The 27,650-nt window shown below is 41.1% G+C and overlaps 1 protein-coding gene across 2 annotated transcripts in view; it reads left to right on the plus strand.

Annotated features, from left to right (window-relative positions):
- kif21b (kinesin family member 21B) overlaps positions 1 to 17,815 on the plus strand; it is a 59,463-nt gene extending 41,648 nt beyond the window's left edge. The window contains exons 27-33 of one of the 2 annotated variants that reach the window (XM_062398296.1): positions 1,852 to 1,988; positions 2,684 to 2,864; positions 3,158 to 3,322; positions 4,363 to 4,480; positions 4,571 to 4,741; positions 9,911 to 10,110; positions 12,274 to 17,815. In XM_062398296.1, the coding sequence (XP_062254280.1) occupies positions 1,852 to 1,988; positions 2,684 to 2,864; positions 3,158 to 3,322; positions 4,363 to 4,480; positions 4,571 to 4,741; positions 9,911 to 10,110; positions 12,274 to 12,322 (1,021 nt within the window). In that variant the 3' untranslated portion in view covers positions 12,323 to 17,815. The other variant, XM_062398298.1, reaches the window with a different exon arrangement.
- The last annotated feature ends 9,835 nt before the right edge of the window (positions 17,816 to 27,650 follow it).

Raw genomic sequence — 27,650 nt, forward strand, 5'->3', positions numbered from 1 at the left:
GTATGGTTTTCAAAGAACATCTAATGGACAGATATGGTGAAATGATTAATTATCAAAATTCTTACATACATTTAAATATAAATTATTGCTAGAACACCAGGGCATCGACGATGTAATTAACTAAATTTCCATCCTGACTAGAGAGGATAGAGCTCCCAACCTTCCTCAGACACTAATGGGTTAACATCCTGAAGGGTAATAAGGTTCATTCAAATGTAACCTCAAAAATTCTTCTTCAGCTATCTCCTCAAATCTTTCCTCCCTTTTTTTCCATTCATCAAACATCATAGTACTAAGATGCTCATATGTACATTTTTTTCTTTTCTTTTTCTAATCCAAGCTGCATCACCTTTGAAATCAGCCCTCTTTTTAAAGTACTATTGGACCAAAAAGAGAGTGAGACAGATTGTATTTGATGCTGGGTTCACTCCCTACACCTGCCACCGCAAGCTCTGCAGTAGCTGGAAGTCTGACTTATGTTGTTAAATTGTTACATCGCTCCACTTACCCACACGTACCACAACCTCCCTTATCCCTGGGTCCCAAGAGGCAATTTGGCATTGGGGGGGCTGAACTGAGAGTCAGCTCCCCCCTGACTGGCAGAGAAGGGATGCTGCATGTGGTGATGATGATGTCTCAGGACGCTGTGCTGTAGTTTCTTTTTGAGTTGCTTTGCAATTGGTCGACCGGGCTGTGACCGTCATTAACATTTGTTTTGAGCTTATTCTGTGCAAGTTTTTTCTTTTTTCTTTTTTTTTTTGTGAGACCTGCATGAAATCTTGGTTGGCGTTTTATGCGCTGTCAAAAGATACACAAGTTATAAAGCTTCTGTGTTAAATTTTGTATTTGACGTGTGTATTTATATATGTGTGTGTGTGTGCTTGTGTTTGTGTGTCTGTGTGTTGTCACACTGCGACATCAGTGTATGTGTGAGGAGAGGAGCTTGTTGCTATACTCGACAAGTTTCAAACACACCCTGCTGCATTTTGCTCACTCTGTGCAAAAACTCTGTCTAATCACAGATTCTCTTTTCCCTCTTCACATCCTCTGGATCTGCTTCTCTGTTTTACGTACTACCTCACTCTCTCAAACACACTTACACAGACTTACACACACACAAGCGCACACACACAAGCGCACACACACACACACACACACACACATACACACATACATACACACTAACCACCACTTGTGTCATTAGGAAGCCCACCAGGGACCAATTTTCCCACATTCTTCCCTCTTCTCACCCTGTTCCTGCTCTATCTCACTCTGCTGACTGGTCTGGGCTCTGTGGGACTGTGGCCTGTCAGTGGGACATGGATTTGGAGGGTGGGGGGGGCCGAGATTCGGCAAGAGAGATTGAGTGCACATTATATAGGAGAAACTGTGTGTGTGTGTGTGTGTGTGTGTGTGTGTGTGTGTGTGTGTGTGTGTGTGTGTGTGTGTGTGTGTGTGTGTGTGTGTGTGTGTGCGTGTGCGTGTGTTTATGTGTTTAAGAAAGACAAGTTGAATAGAGAGGCAGCTCTTACTGTTGCAGTGCTTTAATTGGGCCGTTCCACAACAGAAAGAAGGAATGGAGGGGGAAGTAGAGATATAGGTGTGATGTGTGTTTGTGTGTACAAGTCAGTAAACTCATTAGGTTTGTATGGTTTTGTGTTGTCTCCATGTGTTAATTTGTGCGTCTGTGTGCATGTTTGTGATGAGTCTTGTGTCTTTCAGAACGTAACACAGATCAGCCGGGACAGTAAAACCAGTTACCGCTTTTAATGTTGTGGCTGATCAGTGAACATCTGCACGGATGTGAAAGGAAATTTCACTGACAGAAGTGTGACTGTGTGTGATCTGTAGGGGTGTGATCAACCCCATCGGTGGTGTGAAGGGAGGTCGGACGGCGCCGCTGCAATGTCTTTCTGTAGCCGAGGGCCATTCCAAGCCCGTGCTGTGTGTGGATGCTACAGATGAGCTGCTGTTCACTGGATCGAAAGGTACATATATCACTTCTATTGTAAATGTGTTACTTAATGTCTTAATAATTCCTCTTTCTGAAAGGAACTGTATTTTACAATTGCGTGAATAGCTGCATACAAGTGTGCTATCAATGTGTCTGTACTATATGTTAGTCATTACTCGTGTGCTTTTTTTTAAGCCTTTGACATTTTCTTATTTACGTTCCTACTTTGAAGCTTTGAAATGACCCACTGCTCAGAAAGTCTGCCTTCCTTAAAACAAATGTGTTAACTTCCACATATTTAGTTTTTGGAATGAACACACAAGACACAAAACATGTTTATTATTTAACTTCAGAGCTGTTGGCAGGCAGGTTTTTTGCTGGGTTATTTTTAACTGCTTCTGAGCTACATATTTCACACACAGACACACACACTCACATGCACGGATAAGTTGTTAATCTTACTCCTGGAAAGAAAGCAAATTAGAGAGTTTCTCAAAATTGGATTTCAATTAGGTATCTTGCACGGCAGCACTAAGAGCTAAACGCTAAAGTCAGCCTTCTGGTTTCATTGTATCCAGTGAACATATTGGTAGAACAACCAAATGACAATGCCAGAGTAGCAAGATTAAAAAATATCTGTTATCCCTTTTATTTATTATGATATGCAAGTCAAGCCAAAATGTGTACCTGTTGTGCTGAGTAGAGTTTTGTGATCTCCCCCTCCTCCAGATCGCACATGTAAGATGTGGAACCTGGTCACAGGTCAGGAGATCGCCACGCTCAAAGGTCACCCCAACAACGTGGTGTCGGTCAAATACTGTCCCTCCTCCGGTTTGGTCTTCTCTGTCTCTACCTCCTTCATCAAAGTGTGGGACATTCGTGACTCTGCCAAGTGTGTCCGCACGCTCACGTAAGTTTCCTCCCTGTCTCCAGCCTGAACAGGGAAAAACAAGGAAACTGCATTGCTGCAGACATTTGATTTGACCCTTATAATTTTTTCATTTCACTGATGTGTTTCGAATTGCAGATAAGTCCCAAATTGAATGGGGAAAATTCTGATGTGAAATGCGTTGAGAGAAAATGAGAATGTAGAAATGTACAATGCTGATCATTAAATTTTCTCTCAATTCCTCTTATTTCATTTTTTCTCCCTCCTTTTATTTGTCCCTCTCTGACACTGTCTGGCCTGTCTTTACCCCACAGTTCGTCTGGGCAGGTGGTTTCAGGTGATGCATGTGCTGGTACCACAACCCGCACAATAACGTTCACCCAGGGGGAGTGCCAGATCAACCAGATAGCCCTGAACCCATCGGGGTCTGTGCTTTACGCTGCTACGGGGAACATTGTTCGCATGTGGGACCTCAACAGGTACACTTCATTTATTGCTTTATTCATTCATTCCTGCTCGGTCAAATACTAATTCAAAGTATCCAGTCAGTCATTCATGTTTTCATTAATTCCTCCACTGAAGTTAGATCATCACATTACAGGTGATGATGCATATAGACATGTTAGTTTCTTTCCAGCCACATCTAATTCTTTTACACATGGATGTAGATATATATATATATGCTGCACGGATATACCTGTTTGTCTAATGTTCAGTTGGTCCTCAGGACACAGAACCCTGAACTGGAGAATCACTCGTCGTGAACGTGCTGTTGTCGTGTTCATCAACAGCACTTAGGTTAAGGGGTAGTTGTCACCTGTTTATTCAAATTGTATTAATATTGAACATATCATGTGTCAATATCAGGACTGCACCTTCCTTAGACAATACACATGCCAATTGCGATGCCAATCATTTCTCGAGATATCTGTTTCATCTACAAACAGTCGGACAAAGGACTTAAGGATGAACTGATTAGAAATCTGGTTTAAAAGGTTAAGGCCAATGTGACCTTTTAAATTCAAGAAGGAATATGTTACCAAAGTATGAAGTGATGAAGTGATGACGACCACGCGTCAACTTCACTGTGATACTGGGTCCATAACTCAAGAACAGAAGGGGAAGGTTGTGATCATATTTTCTGCAACTTGACTGATTGGCGGATGCATAGAACCGCAAAGCATTAATTCTAGTTTTTGCTCTGAGTGGGAAATTATGAAAGATTGTACCAAACAGTTTACGCTAAGGGGCTCAGACCCATTTAATGATACATAAGAACCACCGCCCCCAGAAATGAAAAAATAATGTATTAAATATTTTTTCAGTATCATCTCTGCCTGTGGCATCGCTGTGTCTCAGCAGCTTTGCTCTACTTGCTCGACGGAAAGTGATTTCATTCAGTGATACAGGCACCTTGAAAATCTCACAAGCCACGAATTTCACAGACTTTTGCTTGTGATCTTTTGGCTGCGTTTGTCTGTGCGTTTGTCTGTGCGCGTGCGTGCGTGTGTGTGTATAGGTTGCAAGCAATGGGAAAGCTGTCAGGCCACATTGGCTCTGTCATGTGTCTGACAGTGGGACAGTCTCTGTTGGGAAAAGACCAAGTAATCACTGGCTCCAAAGATCATTACGTCAAGGTACCAAACACACATTCAACAAGTTTCATCCACCTCGTGGGTCAGAAGTGATGATTATCATGATCTCCTTTTCTCCTGCTCTCTCCTCAGGTGTTTGATGTGACAGAGGGAACTCTGGGTAATGTTGGCCCAGCTCATAATTTTGAGCCACCGCACTACGACGGCATCGAGTGTCTGGCTGTACAGGGAGACGTGCTGTTCAGCGGGTCAAGAGATAACGGCATCAAGAAATGGGATCTGGAGCACCAGGAGCTCACTCAGGTGTGTGTGTGTGTACATGTAGTTGTAGGCTACTTATATCTTTGTGAGGACCATTTTGATCACGAACCTTATGGAATGTAGACATATAGACCAGTCCCCACTTTAACACATGTTAAAGGGTAAATATTTGCTTTTACGGTTAGGCTCAGGTAGGGTAATCTGAAGGTAGGACTGTTTCTTGTGTGGCAGTTTTAACAATTGCATTATGCCATTGAGTGTTCTTCTAAAATAGAATTACAAGGATGTGTGTGTGTCTGTGTGTTCAGTTTAAGATTTGTGTTTATCGTTGAATGAGACCCTTTTTCCTTGGTGAAGATACAATACAAACACATGTGCTCTCTAAAACCAAGACACTGGTGCTTCCTACACAGAATGTGAGGTCAGCAGAGTTAAGCAGGAAGCAGAATGATTTGATATTTACATATTTATTTATGTGTAGCTCATATATCAAAGTTTTAAAAATGCCTGCTTGACTGTGCTCCAGTGCTGCTCTGGAGATTATGTGGCACCAGCCTGCAGGTAGAAACATGCAGAGACCCCTCGTTCTCCGAGGCTTTTTAATTTATGATCTCTTGACCCTTATCTGGAGAGCAAAGCTAGTTTTTCATATAATATATACCGTGCTAATGCAGTGCTGGCTCAGGCTCCGGGCTAGAAACAGTATTTATGGTTTATCCTTCCTGTCAGTGATAATGCCAAATTCAAAGGTTGCTGTATCGCGTTTATGGGGGACTGTTAATTTAGTTTAGACAGATATCCAGGCCAAGACTCCATCTTCCATTCATCGTACACTGTTTACAGACTGACTAGTTTATCTTATCACACAAGTTGAATGTTCCTCCACACAGAAGATGAACAGTGATACTTTTATAGCTGTTTAAGTTCAGACGGCATTTAAGCTGATCTCTGTAACAGCTATCTAAATAATAAGCCAATAGCCGATGCATTTCGTTCAATATGTTCCACCTCTTCTGCTCTCCGCACGCAGTGATTACCCACAGGTCACCAAAGCCTGCTCAAATCTGATAGGTCAAACCTGAAATGAAAACCCGGGTCCCAAATCTTGTTCCCCGAATTCTGTAATTCAGTTGAAAAATTGCATTCAGATTACATTTAAATCAACTTTTTGCCAGTCCTGTTTTCTGAATAACTCGTTCCCTGGATTACTACATCCATGAAAGGGAGTGACACACTAATGGTGACAGAAATGGTAACATGTATTTATTTTGACTATACAGACTGTTTTTTTTAAATTCATCTAGAGTAATAACTCCTCTACCTGCACCAACAAGACACTGGCTAATGTGAACGTTATGTCAGACTTAAAAAGTGAAATGAAATGAAAGTTCAGTCTGATTGTCAGGTTAATTATCTTTTGTCCTATTGTGGACAGTCGGATGATCTCTGTGATTCCCTTCACAAGTAAAACTCACTCCACTAACACACAGGTCAGAGCAGTCAATGTGTTCCTCAGGGTCCATGAAGACAAGCCATCCTAAACCAGGTTGTATTAAATATGCACATATTAGCAGTGATTGCATGTAACTCGATATCCAACTCACACTCTGCTATGAAAGTAAAGCCTTGTGTTGCCAGTGGAGTGTTGAGTTGGTTGATGGCTTCCCACCAACGGAGGGCTCCCCCCATGTCTTTCTTTGACCCAGAGTGGTGGCTCTGTGGAGAGCGTTAACACAGTGTCATCATGTGTAATGTGGTAGGAGAGAGCTGTGTCAACATCAGAGCGTTAGAGCCCATGAGCACCACAGCCACAGGTACCACAGAGGAAAGTCATTCTGTGTGTGTGTGTCTGCGTGTGTGTGAGAATTCTCTTGTGTGCCCTCTATTGCCTGCATATGTAAATAATGCATAAGAATGCACCTTGTGGGTGGATGTGGCTGTCTTATTAGCATCCACAGTAATATGCATAAGCAGAACTTTCTCAGGTTGTTTTGCATAAGTCCTGTTTAGCCTTTGTTTGTTTTTTTCCTCCCAAAACAGACAAAACAAAATGACAACATATTATTTTTACTCAAACACAGCATTAAATCAACGGAGTCAGTGTTGTGGTCTGTGGTAAATGACCATAATCTAATTTGCGAAACATCAAAGGAATCCGTTTTACAGTCTCTCTAACGCAGTAGTTGATGTCTGATTATGTAATCGGATCAAATTGGTGCTCGGGGTGTAATAGAATATATTACAGTCGACTCTGAAGCTCTGCCTCCTCCAAGATGCTGGTGCAAGCTGTTCGGCTCCGACCCCCTCTGTTAGAATGCATACGCCATAGTGTGTTTCTTTGGGGAATATGTGAAGCAATTTGTTTATAATTACTCAGTTCCCGCAGTTTGCTGATTCCCCTTTGCTTGATAAACATCTTAATATATCTCCCGAAAAACAATTTAAAGTTTATTTGTGTGTTACTGGTTTTGTGGGTACGCTTACGCAACTGTTGCAGCAGTGCAGCCTTTCTCTCTCCGAGGTGTTGGCGAGCATTAACATATTTTTACCCCCTGGTGGAAGGTTTCTGGAGATAGTGAGGTAGATGTAATGCGTGTGAAAAGCTTCTCTTTATTCTTTCCAATTGTTATTCGTCGTCGACAGCTTCTGTTCCATCCAACACTAGTGGGGTGTCTCTCTTTGAACTGCCTCGCCCGACTGCTTTTTGTATTTCATGAATTCCCTTCTCTGAACAGATTCCACATTTAAATGGCAAAAATCAGCTGACCCCAGTGTTCTGTTCAGTAACACAGAGGGACCTCCAAATTGATAATGACAAAACTGTGCTATTAACATTATACATTTGATACACAAGCCAATGTAAACTGGGTAAATGTGGGAATATGTTATTTAGACCTGAATCACAGGTATGTTCATATGTTAAAAAGACACATGTTTATAAAAGCTTAATTTAAATGATACTCAACATGGCATGATCATTGATTACACGTGTCCATAATAAGGAATAGAAAGAAGTGACTAAAAACACTGGTGAAATGTACATTTCATGTGTTGCCTAGATACAAGAGATGCCACGTCATCAGACTGCATCTTTGGGTTTTACCTGTTTTATTGTTTCTGCACAAACATTACTGACTTTCAATGTTGATAAGATGGTAGCTGTGCAGCCAGGTCTGATACGGCTCATGAGTGAGTCTGTAATACTAATAGGCTCTATGGAAACCTCAGTACCATTGTGGTTGTGTGTGTTCGACTGGTCCCTTCTTCTGCTCTCTCCAGGAACACTGACCTCAAGTGTTACATCATGAATGACATGAATCCATGGGTTCACTCTACCTGCTGTCTAGACACTAGTGTTTACACAACAGACAGCAGTGTAGTTATTGCATTGGCCAAGGCTGTTAAGTTTTCATTGCTTTGTCTGGCTTTCAGCAGTAACACACAAAACATTACTGAGCGGATTTTCTTGAAACTTGGAAGGGTGGGATAGTTCAAGTTGAAGTTTTATTTGTCATATGCAGTTAACACAGGGTCAACAGTAAAATGAGAAGATGTAGCAACCTGGTCAGCTCAGCAGTGCGAGAGTTAAATTTAAATTAAAGCAAGGTAAAAAGAGCCTACTATAAAAAAAAGTATGACAAAATACAGAACTATAAACAGCAAATCAGATGTCTCGAATGGGCCAAAGATGAACCCATTACATTAGAGTGGATTCCATGTTTCCACGTTCTTAAGCCTTGTGAGATTCTCATCATTTTTAGAATTTCTCCAGAAACAATGCAGATCCTGATAATGATCTGGGTGCATCTAATCTCATTACACATAAAAGCACTATGGTGATGAATCAGCCTCGGTGGAGGTATGCACTCTCTGATTGCCCGTCAGTTCAATACAGTTTCCGCCCGGCAGCAGCAAGATAATATATAATCCAATAGTTTTTATCTTGTTTTGTGATTTACAAATTCCTGAGTTACTGAGTCATGCGGTTTTGTATCCACCTTTGTCTATTCAAAGCAGTGGGTTATCTGCACTAGATTGTGAGCTACAGAGTGAATTACAGCCTTTTGGACAATATTGAAATCGCTTTTGGCTCTGTTAATTAAACTGTGATGATTGTGGCTAAAATAATGTATAAACAGTTTTTTTAACTTTACAACCTTTAGAGTCGTTCAGTGTTGAAAACCTTCACCACAGCAAACTTATTAGTTTGTCCGATACCTGATGAAAACAATTAAAGAAAATAACTCATAGTGTTATGTTGATTGAATTCTAATCTCAAAATGCAACTAGAAAATAACAACTGACAGAAGCAAATGTCACAGCAGCACAAAGTAGTTCCACTGTTCTGTGTGATTTCATCTTCAGTCCAATTAGAAACAAAGAGACGAACAGAACAGCTGAAAAAAGTGTAGACGAAATAATAATTTGACAAGGCATGTAAAATGCAAATAGCATTTTGAATGTTTGCTCTGTATATTTGGATTCAAATTGTTGAACGTCTCACCCCTGCAGCTCAGGCATGGTTCACTCCGTTCTTTGTTTTCTCTCTTATACGGCACAGGAAGAACATATAGGAAAATAAAAAACTAAAGAGCAGGACGTCTATTCAGAAGACAGTTGTGTTGTCAGTGTGTTACAGTTTGTTCCGTGCATCAGAAGTGAGGTTCTGAAGTGAGTTACAGCAGAGCTGCAGCCTCAACACACAAAAACCGAAAATGGTGCTTTTGGAGTTTAAGGGGATGCAAGGGCATTTGGATCTATGCAGGATTTTATATGATGGTAGAAAAAAGAAAACTAGACAACATTCATTTGAAAGCAAACTCTCACATACCCTATAAAGAATTTGAATTAAAATGTGTCCTAATTAGACTTACTTAGTAACACAACTCACTTTTGTAGCTTTATTTCTCTCCTGTGGATGTTAAATAGAAGCTGATGTCAGTGTGATTATCTTTTTAAACGTTAGAAAGATAAATGTATCTCAAGCACTTACATATGCATTCAAGAAAATATGCTCGACTGAAGATAATTCATATCCATTAAACATGAAAGAATAAAATAAGTTTACTGCCTCTATTTTCAGGAACACAAAAATCCCAGAGGACTCATCAACGCAACTGCTGTGAAACCACTGTTGTGTCGATGTAGAAACACAACATGTAGTATTTCGATCTCTCTGACTCTTGGTGTCTCTCTGCTTCCTCCCCACAGCAAATCCCTAACTCCCACAAAGACTGGGTGTGCGCCCTGGCGTACGTCCCGGGCCGGCCGATGCTGCTGAGCGGCTGTCGGGGCGGCGTGCTCAAGGTGTGGAACGTGGACAACTTCACCCCCATAGGAGAGGTCAGGGGTCACGAAAGCCCCATCAATGCCATATGTACCAACTCGAGACAAATCTTCACTGCATCCAGGTAAAATAACGTTACAGTTCTCCACCACTACTAGACCGAAAATCGTTCCTTTCAAAATACTGGAAGGTAGATGTATCCGTCAAATTTTCCTATCTATGCAATGCACTATTTTATTGACATAATTAAAGATTATGGATTAAATGACGCAGTATTACCTATTTTTGAGAATGAAATGTCCCTGTTACATCTAAAGGAATGTTCTTCTTTATTGATTACACCAAATTTGACCCCGGGATCAATAAAGATTCTCCATTTTCTGTCTTGTTTAAAAATCCTATGAAAAGACCAGAAATGAATTAATCTTACTAACAAGTTGACAAACCCTCATGCAGTTTATTGTCATCGTCGTAACGCTATTGAAAATAAATCCCCAGGCCTCACGGTAGATCTGGCTGACATTTTTCTCCCACTGTAATTGAATGGGCACTGTAGTTTATTTAATACTGACTATTTATTAATCCGCTGGTTAAAATAATCCCTAGCAATAGCATCATTTACTGCTGTTTTAGTAACTGTTACAGAAGAGCATAGGGTGCAGCTGTGTAAGACCTTGCTCAGCCTTTTTAAAAGATGAAAACTGTAAACTTATGATCAATATTGAAAGACGTATTTCTTTAGGAATGAATGGGCTTGGATCTGAGAGGATGCTGGACAGGAAAATGTTCCTGATTTCCATGAAATGTCCACGACTAGATTATGATTGATGTTTGATTCTTCTGTTGCATAAAGCTGCAGGTGTGCGTCAGCGTTGTGCAGCTCAGAGAGGGTCACAGTGCATCTTTGTGTTTCTATTTGCTACATCAAACTGAGAAAACGCTTGATTTCCTCTTTGTCTGAGTGGTCTCTTCTGTTCATTCTCTCTCTTCTCAATTATCTGGCGGATTTTCACTGAAGCTTTGTCTTCTTTGCTCATCTTTCTTCTCTTCTTTCCACATCTCATGTTCTGTTCTTCTATGTTCTTTCTGTGGTATAACTTTTTCCCGCCTGTATGGTCACTGTTCTTCATCCTTACCTTCCTCCTCCTCCTCCCCCTCTTGTCGACCCCAGTGACTGCAGGGTGAAGTTGTGGACCTATGTGCCTGGCTTGACTCCATGTCTTCCTCGACGGGTCCTGGCCATCAAGGGCCGGGCCACCAGCCTCCCGTGATCTGCCTCCTCCCTGCTCACCAACCCTCCCCTCCTCTGGTACTCTCTTAAACTAATTTCCACATTTTCTCCCCCTTATATTTATTTTTCCTTTCTCAGTTTCCTCACTTTTCTGTTCACCCCTTTTCTGTTTCACTCCTAATTTCTCTTTTTTTTCTCAAATTCTTCTATCACTAATTTGTTTTTGTATAACTTGATTATATTGTATAACTGATTCCAGACCACTGCCTCTGCAAAGACAAACAAATGACTCATAGATCTACACAAAGTAACTTTTAATATTCTCATGTGTGCAGATCTAATTTATCTTGTTTGTATTTTGGGAAATAAGGGTTATTTTCTTTTGGTATGAGAGTTTGATAAGGAGACCTCAACCACTCTCACATTAGTCAGATTTGCCTGGAACTTTCTCTTGAAATGATCTGAAGGGGCTGCAGTGAGAACGCAAAAGCCTGAGTCAGCTGCTCTGGACCTTCTCCAGAATATTTCCTGTCGGCCCCCAATCGATAATAACCAAAAACTCAGAGAATATACTGTTGTGCCCTTGAAAACATCAACAATACAAACATCTCAGGATAAAAAAGATATGCCAAACACATGAAAGATGCCCACAAACACCCAGGCACCACCTCTCACCTGAACGCTCCAGATATTTTCCTCTTGTTGTGAATGCATGTGACCCGGACAACATCCTGCTGCATTCTTTATATGTTAAAGGAGCATGTCTAGGCCCAATTGTCTGGAGTTCATGTCTAAAAACCGCTTCTGACATGAGAGTTGTTCTCCTGGAACTCAAGATATCCAATTTCCCCAATTTTGTGTGTGCATGTGTGTGAGTGTCTGTGAAGTGCATTTTTTAGTCAGTGTCTTTGTGGTGGTTTTTAAAAGGAAAAGACTGCCTGATTGATGTTCTGCTATTTCCTTCCTCTTTTTTTTCTCACCACCACCCTGCTTTCTCTCTCTCTCTCTCTCTCTCTCTCTCTCTCTCTCTCTCTCTCTCTCTCTCTCTCTCTCTAGTGACAAGACAGTGAAGATCTGGTTTCCAAAGTTGGGGAGGAAGAGTTGACGACTGAAAGAACTGAAATGATGGTTTCCATTGTCAACAACCACCTCAAGTAATGAGATGCGACACTGAAATCACAGTTTCCAAGGCAATCTAGGTGTTTTTTTTCATTTTCAAAATGATAGAGCCGATGTGGAATGTTTTTCCGAAGGCAAAAGACTCTTTGCCTCTCCGGTTTTTGTTTTTTCTGCCAATTTGAAAGTGCCATTCAGGGGTGATGCTATTTGGACCAGACAGACCACGTCTTCCTCGACATGGATACACTAGGCAGAACGATATTTCTCCTCGCATCAAATCTGTCTCGGGTGGAAAGGAAGAGATAAAAGTGTCCTTCTGTTCTTTCACTAAGTTTCCAGAAACCTTGCCGAGCAGCTAGAGATGAACGTGTGGGTTCATGTACCGTCTGAACGTGGAGATATGGTCCGGATTTATTTCTCCGAGCGACGCTACCTTAGAAATGGAGCTTCTAGTTTCCATAAAAGACTATTTGTGCTCATTAGTGTTGTGGTTGTTCTGACACTGAACCCACTAGACACTCAGACCCTGTGTGTTTGTTGCAGTGGATAGTTTGAATATCACTGGAGAATTTCCCTGTAAATCACTGGAACCTAACTGAATTCAGCAAGTCCTGTTTTTTTTAATGTATTGTATTTTATTAATTTATTATTTTCCCTACCTCAGTTGCTCTGGACTTCGGTGTGAGGTGGAAAGGAAACTTTTTAAGGGTCTCCGTGCTCACAACACCTGGTGCTTGACCTCTTAAAGTCTTCATAAAATGCCCAGCTCTACGTCTCTGTGTGGATGTGGCCTCTTTGGCCTTCTGGCTATCAGACTGTCTAGCTGCTGACCTCGCAAGCAGCAAAGCAAACGTCCAGTAGCACAACTTAATGTAGCACTGGCCCCCGGAGAATCTGACCAGGCTGTATTGTCTGCTCTCTGAAGTGCTAACTGGCCAAAAAAAGAAATAGGAAACTGTGCACATGGCACAAATAGTGCACACCTGCAGTACACATCCCTCAGACATTTGTGCGTTAGGTACTCCATGGTGGCCTACGTGCCAGATCATAATCTCAACCATCCTACAGTGGCACCTACCTTCCATTTGTCCTTCAGGTAAACGCTTGCTCTCAGCTCCTCTATTATCTTTAAAGTTAGTGACACTGATGGACTGATCAGCCTAACCCAGCAGTCCACCTCCTACCCAGCTACTGAACTTCTCTGGGAAAAAACAATTAATTAGCGGTCTCGCATCTTTACCGGCTGCTTTTCAGGCAAGATTACTTGGGTGAAAGTAGGTCATATAACTGAGAGGGATTTCTATTTTAAAACCCACTTTTCTCCCACCCACTCTTTGCTGCTACATTTCAAGACGGGAAGAAGCTTCCTCGACAAATCTGTTAATGTGGCAGAGCGCATGTGTGGGCAACCGCGCATGTGCACAAACTGAAGACAAACACAAAAACACAAGATTCCACTGGAGGGTTTGGTGATATATCTCTCCTGATAGGTGTTGACACCCCTCACTGGGGTGATTTAGTGTCTTTTTAATGAAGCAAGTTCAGCACTGCAGCAGTCACCTGCTGTGCACGTGCACACATATACTCACCTTCATGCAACAGGAACAAAACATCACTTCAATTATCTTTTTGCTGTCTGACGCCTGAAGCATTCACATTTCTTTAGGTTTATGAACTTCAATTATTCCAAAATGACAAACAAACAGATGTACAAAACACTGTAAAAAAAAACAAAAAAAACATCCATGTCCATATCACAGTAATCCCTTTTATTTAACTCTAAAATCCCCCCCCCCCCTATTCTGTAGAAAAAAAATTATGTTGGTGATTTAAGACCCAGAAACATATGTAGTCAAGCTGAAAATCAACTTGGATCATAAAGCAGTGAGTACACACTGCTGATGTTTGACGGATCCCATGTGAGTTTCAAGATACTGACACTCTCTAAAAGCAATGATGTGGGTTTTTATTTTATATTGGGGTGGGGGTGGGGGGCTATGGATGCAAACGTGTGGATGGGTGGCGATTTGTTGAAGCATTTTTGTTTTAATATTTTGCTACACTCAGAATCTCAGGTAATGGTTGAAGGATGATTTTATTGATTTGCACATCGTGACTCGACCCTGTGAATTGAGGTAGCTCTTGGAATCGACCAAATGCCTTGTTTGAGACTTTTTCTTTTACCATGAGAAAAAGAGGTACTATCAGTGTATCACCCCTTGTTTTGTAAAATACTTATTTTGATGGTTTGCTGTTGCATTTGACTCCCTTTACTTATTATATATGTACCGTACCTTTTGTACAAAATGTAAACATCTCAAATGACTATCTTCCCAAATCTGGCCAAAGCTGAAATACTTGCCACTCTGAGAGATGTGCACTGATTTCTGACCATTGTTTGACATATGTTATTATTTTTGTGTAGTGGTTTGTCTGGAGTGAGTGGTACAAAATGTGATCAGTAGAGAAATGAACCTGCAAAACATAAGGGGTTGTTTACTTTAACCTTAAGTCAGACTCCACTGGGCCCTTCACTGTACACTATGGATTTATCTGTGCCAATTCTCCAAACTGACGAGGTCATGCTAGGTTTCATGTGATAACAAATCTAAAACAGCCTTAATCTCTTTATTTCACCCGAACAGACTCCAATTAATTGCTTGTGAAGATCTTGTACTGTAGCTTTAGGCTCTCTCTCTCTCTCTCTCTCTCTCTCTCTCTCTCTCTCTCTCTCTCTCTCTCTCTCTCTCTCTCTCTCACGTGTTCCCCTGTGCCTGTATATTTGCTGTAGGATGCATGACATTAGAGGCTCTCCTCAGTTGCTTGGACATCTCAAAACTCAAAGGAGTTCAGTGGGCGATACCTTCCTCCTTATATTGTCGTGATGTAGAGCACCGAAGGGGGAATTAACTTTGAATTTCTGAATAATTTGTTTGTATTCTAACTGTGATTGACGATCTATTATTATGTATAATATATAGTGTTTCACAAAAGATGCTCCAGGGTCAAATGACTCTCACTTTAAATGTGAAACTCGGGTGAACGCACTAATTGGGCAAGACAGGGAGGTGAGAGAGCGCCTCGGTGTTCAGTGAATTAATGACGATGAGCGTGATGCATCCGGGGAAAAACTGAGATACAAGCGCATCTACTGGCAGTGGGGGAGGAGTCGATTGCCCTTTTTAGCAGGTTTACCCATGTTTAAAAAAAGCTATGCATACCTGCTTAATGCGGTGTAAAATATGTATTATTATAGCCAAACAGAAGCCCTGTCCTATCAGCTCCCCCCAAAGTTCCCCGGAGCTGTGAGACCTGGATTTCAGGCGATGTCAGCCCCACTTCATGACTTAATTAAGTGTAAATATGTGTCAAAACCGTTTCTTTTATTACAGAGCTGCTGCAGTTGAGGTTAACTCACTTCTGCCTCATCAGTTGGCCTCAGTGTAACCTTTTGAAGTTAGGATTTACATGCACTTTGAAATATGAAAATTGCTGTGAATACTGAACAAGATATGTATTGAGCCTAGTTCTAGACTTAGTTTACAAAGACTGAATTGATAAGTCCCAAACAAGGCTCCAACCACTGACATTGTATTGAGAGAACACACATGCTTAGATCTACTGTAGCTTTAGTATTGAGTGATAATAATGTTTGTGCTGATGCAACATGTAAGATAACGGTTAAGACGTAGACCCTCCCCAGTGTGTCCCTTTTTTAAGAGAAGATGTTATGCAAGTTAAGAACTTTCAGTTTGACTGAGCAGCATGCAAACCTCTGTGGATGCTCAGGAGACTCTGACGCTACGGTGCACAACTGAAGTTATGTCCCTAACACCTGCTAACATCTAACGGCAGTTAGTAACTTGAATTGTGCAGAAACGTACAAGGTATATTTATCATCTTGTGCTATTTTCTAAAAACTATCTGTAATGTCTGTCTGCTGGCTTTCAGACATTTTACTTGATATCAATCACCACAAACTGGTCATATTCATCTATATATAACTGGAAACACTGGATAGTGAAATCCAATCTGTTTCTTCTGCAGCAGTCGACTACAGGGATAAATCCTATGTGATTAAATATCCTTTCAGGAAAGGATTGAACACATAGTGAGTGAAATTTGATCAATAGCCCTCCAATCCCAAATGGATTCACCTGCTGTAGTCAAGCATCTTCGGTCAAGTTTCAGTCAAGAAAATCTATTGTAAATTCACGTTACAAATATGAGCAACCGGTTTAAATAAGGAAGCTATTTGACCAAAGCCTAAAATCACAGAGAGCTGTTTGCCTGGTCTTTTAAAGTGATTGAAATGTTTAATTTTGGTGCCCCCTAGAGATAGATTAAAAAAGACCCATTTAGAAACTGTGTAAAGCTGCGGATCTCAACTGGGCACAAAAAATTAACCGACTACTATTATAAACCCCGACCCCCTGACTTGCTGTTGCTGTGTGTGTCATCTATTTATGTTTTTGGACAGCACACACAGTTTAATAATAATACTAATAATATATAGCACCTTTAAAAACAAAGTGCATAAAAGGTGCTTTGCAAAGAAGACATATAAAAACAAGAATATAAAACATAAAAGTCGAAAAGGCCAAGTAAAACATTCAAACGTAATGCTTAAGAAAAGGATGAAAGAAACACAGCCATAACAAGCACATGAGTTCAGTGCACAGTGGCTTTAATCAGTCTGTCTCCTCGTCAATATTGATCCACAGAGCAGAGTCAAGCTGTCAGTCAGACTGACTGTTATTCAACACCTCTACCACTTCCCCAACCGGCCCAACCATTGTACGGCTACTAGGAAATAAAAGCTTCAGCAGTCAGCGTCTCAGCTTCAGCCTCGTGCCTCAGCCAACAGGCTTCACTGCCTTAAAGAAACAGAATGTGCGTGTGTGTGTAGGACATTGATAATCGTTCACTTAATATCCTGAATCTGTGCGTGTTCAGAGGATTGTAGATTGTCCTGCAGATTGTGGAATTCTGTTCTAAGTGGGATGATCGCTCCTCTCACTTTTTCATTGTGGCTGAAAAGACTTTCAACATTGCCTCCGGCTGCCGAGTGGATGGGATCGCATTTAGGCACAATGGAGAGGGCTGCTGATCAACAGGGCACGTCGCTGCTCTGCAGATCGTCTGTGAATCTCCATCACACAGCAACACACGTCTTCTCTGCAGCTGCTCAAGTACTTTTTTCCTACAGGTGTGTGTGTCTGTGTGGTAATACGATATGTGACACTGTCTGCTGTACTCATGGGACATAAATGCAGGGTCAAAGGTCATGTGTGCCTTTTATTGCACAGACTCCTCCCTCTTAAGAGTGTAAATGTGTCTACAGTTTTTTTTATGTATATGACAATGTGCATGCAGCCAAGCCATGTAAAATATGTTTTACCTGTAAATAATGTACATACATATTTAATGAAGGATAGGACATTCCTTCAAGAAAATAAATGCTGTAAGTTGAAAACGATTCTCTTGTGGTTTTTATTGTGGAGAATATATATATATAAATGCAATAACCCTGCATCCAGATCAGATTTTAGTACCGCTTCCAAGTTAGGTTATGTCTTCCTTTTGGTTTATTTGTCTGTTAGTAAACAGGATTACACAAAACAGAATTGGTCAGAGACGCAGATGTGACAGAAACCTGAAAGATCTTCACAATAACTAACTAAACATTAGTTGATTGTAACAGATTGTAAAAATATAACCTTTGGCAATAAGTATCATCAAATTATTTAAGTGCAGAAACTTTCTTGAAATATTTTCATTGGGATCGCTGCCATTTTGCTTGAGAATGTAACTGCCAAGGTTTGCACAGGCCACTCCTCAGTACTGCTAGACATATTTTAGGATTATAGACCAAAATGTGGATTCAATTTTTTTTCATGAAACTACGTTGGTTGTAAAAATAAATGCTAGATTTTGGTGTGGGTCCAAATGGGAGTAGATATTTTATTTATTTATATTCATTTCTGTGATGTTCGATAGTCTTTCAGACATTCTTGTTGATATCTCAGGGAATGATTTATGTTGAGGGGAATGATATTCATGCATGAGTACAGTTTGGTGCAGATCCAAATAATAATGTGATTTGAAATGTGGTTTCATTAGGGTAATGTTGGCTCTTGGTGGAGGTGTGTATATTTGCTATTTTCCTTTGTAATACATATTGTAAACTAAATAATATATTATAAATATATTTATATTTGATTTTAAAACAACATTAATGATTTTGAAAGTAAAATCTTGGCCTGTAAGAAAGTTTGATGAACATGTTCTCACATCTTATAGCCAAATAACTAACAAAGCACATGCAGTGCATTAACTGATAATAATTATATTTAGTCAGTGCAGTCCTTGTTTATCAAACAAAAGCCTTTTGAAAAGAGGACACCTGATTATTTGACAGATTTTTTAAAACCATGATCGATTGGACTCTTCAAATTGTTTGCCGAACTGTCTGCAGATTACAACACTTAGCTCTCGATGTCCACTGTCTGACATGAAGAAGAAAGAAGTTGAGGATGAAAATGATCTTCTACCCTGCAGATGGACGAGGAGTTTATTGATCATTCAGGATAAACTAACAAACAGGTTGTAAGGGATGAGATGTAGACGTGGAGGGATGATTTTTCATCCAGATGCATTTATTTCTACTTCAGGGCTGCACATGCAGACACAGAACTCATACATCTTCATTTCCTTTGCAAACTCCGATCATTAACTTGTGTTGGGCTGCGCCTGTCCCAGCCCCATCGGGAGACACAAGCAGTGTGATGTATGACGGCCATTAATGCCTCCAAGGAGGCAAAAACTATTTGAAGATGCCAGTCACAACCAAATAAACATCCATTACAAACCCTGTCACGTCCCAGCTGTTTGTGCTCCTTTGCTTCCTCCGTATAGTCCTGAAGTTTAATTTGAATGTCTTCATCGGTTTCATTACACCGGCGCAGCAGTAAGTCGGTTCTTACTTGCTGATCCATCAGTCTTTGCCTTTCTGTATCAATCACCCTGTAACCATAAAAAATCTATTTGAAATTCAGCCAAGTTCCCCAAGAGATGCTTTCATAAATGCTTTCATTTTCACTGGGCAAACTGGTGAGTAAACACAAATTACTTTTCATTTTGTGCCAAAATCAGGTCCAATTTTCCCGTCAGCCTCAGCTGTGAATATGGTAAATATGAACTACTAAATATCAGGGTGTGTTAGTATTGTCATAGTGAGAATGTCAAACTGATAACCTCAGAGAGGGGTTAGCAAGGTCCAACTCTCACATTCAGGGACTTAAAGGCTGCTCTAACCACAGCTCCAGCACCGGGTCTCCACATTTTGTCAATCTCTAACATCTCAGTTCACAGAGCTCCACCTTTAAACCCAGTCACACTGCTTCCATTAGTTGATACGGTTAATGAGTTGCTTACATATTATTGTGGAGTTTTGATTGACACTTCAACTCCCTGAGGCCTGATTTAAATTAAACCCTATTCAAAACTCTGATGTCATTTTCTTTTGTGATGGTTCAGCGAGGAGCCCCGACGCACACACTTGAGCACTCACTCGAGAGTGCAGTACATGAAACACATGCACAAAACATAGAATCTAAAGCATTCCCGCAGAGGCGGTCAGACCTCTCAGGTCAACAGTCTTGGAACATAGTTCAGGTCAGGCATTATTTAAGTCATACACAATTTTAAAGGAATTAGAATGTGTATAACTAATGAATTCCCTGACACTCACTCCCACATAGCAAAATAGTTTGGGAACAGATGTGGCCCTCATACCCAGTGGAAAGTTTGCGCTCCTGTTTGCCAGGTCTGGGCCACAAGTAAGCCACAGCATTACCAAATGTATTATACGAATTTGTAGTGTGCTGTTTGGATCATGTTCACCATTTACAACAGGGGCCACTTTAGCCTCACCTCCAGGTTACTCCTTGCATGGAGCAATGCATGTTTGCCATAAAAGGCCCACATTTGTTTAGGGATATTTGGGTATTTGCTACTTTGCAAGCGGGCCACTTCGGGCTCACATCCATTTAGCCCAGGCCACAAGAGAAGAGGCGGTGGTCTAGTGGCAGAAACTTGGACTATGGGCAGAGAAGGTCTCTGGTTCGTCTCTGGTTCGACTCCACGGAGAGACAACAAAAGACAAACCTGGATTGATCTGTCCAAAAATCCAAGAGTCTCCCTACCCTGTCTAGTGCCCCTGAACAAGGCACCTTACTCCCCCAACATCTGCTCCCCGAGCGCCATACATGGTCGCTCACTGCTCTGTGTGTCCTGCACCAGATGGGTAAAAAGCAGAGATTAAATTTCCCTACCTGCATGAGTGTGCCTTTGCATGTCTGTGCATGTGTTTGGGATGAATAAATAGATCTTAATCTTAATCTTAAAAAGAAGACTAGAAGTGCAGTATCATCGCCTGAAGTGGCCCATATCCGTATGCTGTCTAATTTGGAAGTTATTTAAAACTACTTTAATCCGAACTTTGAACTACAAGTGAAATGAACACTTGAAGTGATGAAATCAAAGATGCTCAGCTGTACAGAGCATGTGACTGTCTGTCAGCTCATGGTTTGGATTTTCCAGCTTGATGCTGTTATACTCACCGTTCTCATGAGGGTTTCCAGACAGGCATCTGTTTTAAAAAGCCCTAATAGACCAAATCTGCCAAGCACCAAATGCTTACAGTCAGTAGGCAACGGGTGAACATAGTGTGGTTGTTAAGCAACTAAAAAGGTAGATATTCTCCTCAGGAGAAAGTGGAGAGTTGATTGATAAAAAACTTGAGGATTTAGATCATGGGTAGGGAACCTTTCTCCTTTCAACAGCCATTTAAATGTTTAATTTTTATTACATCTCTCAAGGGCCATACTAAATCATTAAACAGAGATCACGCTGACCTCTCTAGTGCGATGGCTAGATCGGCTTCTCGCTGGCGAAACATCTGATGTCAGATGGTAGTGATAATTATTTGAGTGACTGAGTTAACCTTTGCAGGATTCTGCATGTTTCCAGCTGTAGTGACGCTCAAGATGGACCTTTATCATCAATACCCTTAAACTAGACTCCCTGGCTTATCCTTAACCTCGTCAGGATGAAACTAGAATGTCACTCTAGAGTACCTCAGGCTCAACAGTCCTCTTATGAAACAAAATTTAAATTCACTAGATCTGGAGTTTTTGTTGGATCTGCACCAAATTAAAGACACTGATAAATATCAGTCCTCTAAACATGTGATTTTCTTCATTGAGATCCAGGAATTATTCTGTAACAAATCAAAGAAAATGTTGAAAAACAAACTATCTTGAATGTTAAGAAAAGTAAAAATAAATTCCAGGATCCGGCCCCTGATCTAGATCTAGAATTCTCCTGGAACATTCATCATCTTCAACACTGTAAAGCTATGCATGAGTTTCCTTTACCCTGTCCGTGAGCTGACAGGCATACAGCCAGAAGGTACCACAGTTTATGACATGTAAGTGTACTATTTTACGATATTTTATTTTGTTACAGTAAAGAAAGACAAGATTTTCTTGTATTGTATTTCTTATAAGTACTGTATTTTTTATTTCCTATTCTATTTATACATCTGTTGTTTTGCTCTCTGTTTAAATAATCTCACAGGCTGTATACATGAGGTTCCCCATCCCTCCTTTCGATGGATAGATGAAGGACAATTATTGGAAGTACTTTAGCTAAAAGGAGAGGCTTCTGCCGAGAGCAGAAGCCTGTAGAAAAAATCTGAAAAAGAACATGAAGATTCAGGAAGGGCAGACTACTCAAGATGATTTAAATAATAGAGGATACAGAAAACGGCTACACTTATGTAACATACAATGCTTTCATGTTTATGGTGGAAACATGTAGAGAGCAAAACTAAACCGTCTTGAAAGAAGATATGGTGAAAAGTGGAACATTGGTAATACAACCTTTATGACACTCGAGGTTATCCCTTACATAAATTCACCCTTAGAGGAAGAGAGATAAAGAAGAAGTGCTGTGAGAGACGGAGACACATTCAGAGCCCTGGAAAATGACTTCATGCAACACAAGCTCAAAGAGGATTTTAATGCTCAGCAAAGTAATAAACATCATCTAAAAATCCCCCCTGTTCCTCAGATGTACACAATGAGCATCAGCAAGACGGCTGAACAAAGCCACGGACTATCAACCAAAAGGCACGGTCTAATCCCATTGTACTCGCTCTCTTTGAATCCGGTTTTAGACATCACACACACTACACGCTACCAGGCTTAGCCACATCAGAGGGACACAGTCATTCATGAACATGGCTGCATAATTGAAAATTCTGTTTCTGTGTGTGTGTCTGTGTTTGCCTGCATGTGTGTGTGACGCACGGGTTGAGAGCATTCATTAATGTTTATAGCATGTTAAATGTTTCATTCATTTAAAGATGGGTCACAGTGGGGTTCATTGAGCTATCCACAGACTTGTAATCATGTTAAGACTATTGAAACTCAAAGTGCAACACATGCAGTTGTCCACTGTAAAGTCAAGGATGAGAAGAGGCAGTTACTTATTCTCTTCCTTCACTGATTAACTTGCATGCTCCAGAGCAATATTCTTTCATATGAAGACCCAGAATGTATTCACAATTCCGTGTGTAGAAGGTCTGTGGTTCAATTCCCAATCCGCATTTTCAGGCATGATACTGAACTCCTAATTATCCCTGATGGCTGTGCTGGTGCAGTATGAGTGTATGATAGAGGGAATGCTGCACATAGATACACCTGGGCATCAAGACTAGAAAAGCTCTATAGAAAACAGACAGTTAACCATTTAGTAGTGGGAAATTAATCCAACTCTATAGGTCAGGTTTTGAGATTATTGGCCATCATTGATTATTCTTTTTTTTAAAGATTTGAAGTTGATGACATCTCTCTGTAGAGGCCTATATTCGGCACTGCTGTGTTTGTCGGTTCAGCGATGCTGGCTAATTGCCCTGGATGAAAGCTTCCACCCTTTTTGCTGCATGAGGAATCAGAAAATGAGTCACTTCCGTTGCAAAGGACTAAATGTTCTTTTATAAAGTAGTTTCTCGCAGATGCATTCTAAAATGTTCTTTTATAAAGTAGTTTCTCACAGATGCATTCAACAGCAGATGATTTGTGGAAACGGCTTAAATGACAATAAAATGCATCGTTTAGCAAAACATTCACTTATTTACACGATAACGATTAAATGTCCTCTTTCACAGAAATCTCTCTAAATCTCCACACAATGCCCGTTCCTTGTTCTCACTTTGTCTTCTTCTTTGATTCTTTTCCCTTTGCGAGCTCTTTCGTCGTCCTCCAAGGCAGGAAGTTGTAGGAGACCAGAGCTGTGAGAAGGTACGTGGCCATGCCCGTGTATCCTCCAATCACCAGACACAGCGGCTGCCCCAGCACAAACAGACAGAACACGTTCATTGACGCCCGGTCGTCCAGCTCCACCCGATCGTCCTGCGTCGCTTTCATCACTCCGAAAAAATACATCAGAGCCACCGCTGGGTAGAAAGCCAGCTCAGCCATGATGCCAAAGACGAGGCCGCTCCCTGCACACACACGTTAAGCCTTGGGATTTAACATGAGCACGTGTGTTGGACAGCGGTTTGTGTAAGATCCACTGAAGTCATGATTGAGGGAATTTTCAGAAACACACTCACCCGAATCAGATTCACCCACAGTCCCACACAGCGATCCCTCGGAAGTGTGAAGTCGGCTCCAACCAGGAAAACAAACTTGGACCTTTGATCCGTCATCACCACAGTCCTGTCAAACATTATCCACCCACCGTTTCCTTATCAGGACCCAGTTAGTACCTTCAAAACACAATCTGGTGTCTTTTAATGAGTCATTTCATATAATCTACCTAACAACACCCATTTAGCTGTGTGTCCTATAGTAACCAAAGAAAGCATTCCTCATTTTAACCTTCATTTTTCTGGTCATGGGTGAGTTTGCCATTGTCATCTAACAAAAATAAAGCAAGGCAATAAAAAAAGAAGGAAAAGAGGTCCTTATCTGTGGCCTTGACAGGACTGTAATAAAGATTACCAATCATTTCATTGGGACGGAATTAAATGATCGGCATATCAGTCTGTCACTAACCGACATGCCTGCCTGTGTGCACCCTATCACACACTATCACACACTGATGGTTACCATCTTCTGGGGCAATTTCGGGTTCCGTATATTTACCCATAGGAGCCAAGGATTGAACCACCAACCGTCTGGTACTGAATGACCTGCTCAGCGTAATGTTTTGCAATACGTGTCTTCATCGAGCAGTTGGTATCCAGAGAGTTGTACAGCTGATTTATTCATCAATATGTTTACTCTGGGCTACACACACAAATATCTACAAGTTTAAAAAGCACAATGCAGGATAATTGCAGCCTTTTAATAACGGAAGATCTTCATTGGTTAGTCATACATTCACTGTTTTGCTTGGGGTTAGTGTTCCAGTGAGATTTGCCTATTTAAATCATACATACTGTCTGCAGCACCAAATTCTGAATGCTTATTTGCTTTCTTCTTGGGTTTAGAGTTGGATGAGGGAATCGATTTCCACTCTCATGTCGGGGGAAGATTAGCCTGACATGAACTAAAGACAGGAAGCAAATGGAAGCTGGGAGCGAGCCAGCATCTCACCAGCATCTCTACACTGCACTTAACTTAACTCATTATATGTAACAGAATACATTCTGGAACTAAAAACTATATGGCGTTACTATGGTCTGTTACATACTTAGATAGACCAGAAGTCACTGCTCTCAGCCAAGACAGACGTGTCTTTGTGTTTTATTTCAGGGACTGCAGATAAAAACTTAAATCTGGCAATTTACATTTTGGATTTATAAATGCATGTGAATTGCCTAAATACATAAACCTGAATATTAGCACAATCGGGTGACTCATTACAGCTTTCTTGAAGGGAATTGTACTTTCTTGATTCTTGCTGTTCTGGGTTTTGTACCCTCATGGTTAAATGCACTTATTGTAAGTCACTTTGGAACTCTTTGGTCGAACTTAGTTTAGGTTTGTGGTCTGGACTGTGGTGAAAGGCACCTTTCAAATCTTTTGTTATTTTCAGACTAAATTGAAAAGTCGGATGGTTGAGACTAAACATTTTTTTTTTACTTTGGACAGAGCCAGGAAATCTGTTTGCCCCTACCTCCAGGATTTGTGCTAAGCTAATCTATCCATCTCCAAGGCTATAGCTTTATCTTCAGCAAATAGACAGAGTTTTACCAATCTTTTTACCCAGCTCTCTGTGAGAAAGCAATGAGTCTATTTCCAAAATATTTTTGATTACTGTTGAAGGTGAATAATAGAGGTGCAATTTAAATTACAAATCAAATTTGATACAAATATGAATGTGCCCTCATAGATAGAAATGTATGTAAACTGAAACTGCAAGGCAGTAATTCAGGTTTTGCCATGTCCATGGAAATATTGGTACCCAATATACTGTTGTGATGTAAAATTCTAGATCCTTTATACTCTTCGTATGTTTCCTTTTAATTTCCTCATCGCTGGATTAATGATGTGACCAAGCAGAGAAGGGATCAGGAACGAAAAACTTTTATTTGTAGAAAGTTTTTTACAAGACACTTGAATAAGCTGATCAACGGAGACGCCTCCACAGGCAGAGGGCGGATCACCTAAGCCAGGTGTTGGGCACCTATTTATCAATGTCAACAGCTGATCTATGACGTCTTCTAGCACTTGAACTACCTGCTCTGTTGTTCAACGTTTCACGCAGCAACAGGCCCATCCTCCTCCAGCTCCGTGTCAGGACCCTCTTTAAACTGACAAAATGTGGCTTGGTTTGAGCAGGTCTGTGCTTCTTCCTCTTTTTTAGCTTGATCTTGATCTTGATCTGGCTGCTTTCCACCATAACCCTGGGAGATTTCTCTTAGACTCCTTTCAGGAGAGCGATAGTGGAGTCAGACTGTTTGCTGATTTGCTGCATCTCCTCCTCAGTGTTCTGGGTGGTTGCAACATCAACAGTGTCCTCCGATAGCTTCTCCATCTCCTCCTCTGTGACTGAGGCCTTCTCATGAGGAGTGAGAGGGAGGTCAGTCTGGTTGCTGATTGGCTGCATCTCCTTGTCAGTGTTATGGGTAGACACAGCATCAACAGTGTCCTCATACAGCTTCTCCACCTCCTCCTCTGTGAGGTCTTCACATGAGGAGTGGGGTCAGTCTGGTTGCTGATTGGCTGCATCTCCTCCTCAGTGTTCTGGGTGGATGCAACATCAATAGTGTCCTCATACAGCTTCTCCTCCTCCTCCTCCGTGACTGAGGTCTTCACCTGAGGAGTGAGAGTGAGGTCAGTCTGGCTGCTGATTGGCTGCGTCTCCTCCTCAGTGTTCTGGGTGGATGCAACATCAATAGTGTCCTCATACAGCTTCTCCTCCTCCTCCTCTGTGACTGAGGTCTTCACCTGAGGAGTGAGAGTGAGGTCAGTCTGGCTGCTGATTGGCTGCGTCTCCTCCGCAGTGTTCTGGGTGGATGAAACATCCACTTCCACCTGTGGCTGCTCTTCAGAGGCACCTATAGACTTTGTTGTTTGTCTGGTCATGAATTTTTTGAAGATCGGTTAATGTGAACACGTTTCCGGGGTCTCGGGGGGTGCCATACTTACAAAACGTCTGATCGTTAAATTAAAATGCCAGATGATTAAACACATTTAGAGAAAAGCATTATTTTGTTATATTTAATTAAGGTCTTAAACATCGTCTCAGTGGGTTTTCAGAGGCAGAAATAATTTAATAATGTCATGTGTAATTGAGTCATCAGCCAGAGTGGTGACATTGAGCAGCAGAGAGCAGAATGTTCCCTCTGGCTGTTTTTAAACAGTCTCAGGTAGAAACTCTGCCTGCAGGGATTCCTTAACTTATCACTGGTATCATTTTCACTTCATTTTCATTTTTTTTTTCGAAGAGCTAATCCTGAAGAAATGCTTCTTGAGCAGAAGAAAACCCACGACACTGAGCCTCTAGGCAGCCTCCAAGGAGGACTTTGTGGTGAACTTTCACCTCAGCCCCAAAACGACTGCACCACTGAAACTTTTGGATCAAATTAGTAATGCAGCGCCTCTTCTCAACCTGCCTGTTCTCTTGTCCTGTGTGAACACTCCGGAGCTACTTCAGGATGATTCCTTGTCATAAGTGAGTCCTCCTCAAACAATTCTACAATATGCTGTCACTCATCCTAACTGGTTTATCTGCATTAAAACCGTTGCTCTTCATGATCAACCTTTTTTTAGTGTTTGGCGTCTAGGCTCGGA

This window comes from Platichthys flesus, chromosome 2, assembly GCF_949316205.1.
Source record: "Platichthys flesus chromosome 2, fPlaFle2.1, whole genome shotgun sequence".
Classification (NCBI taxonomy): Eukaryota; Metazoa; Chordata; class Actinopteri; order Pleuronectiformes; family Pleuronectidae; genus Platichthys; species Platichthys flesus.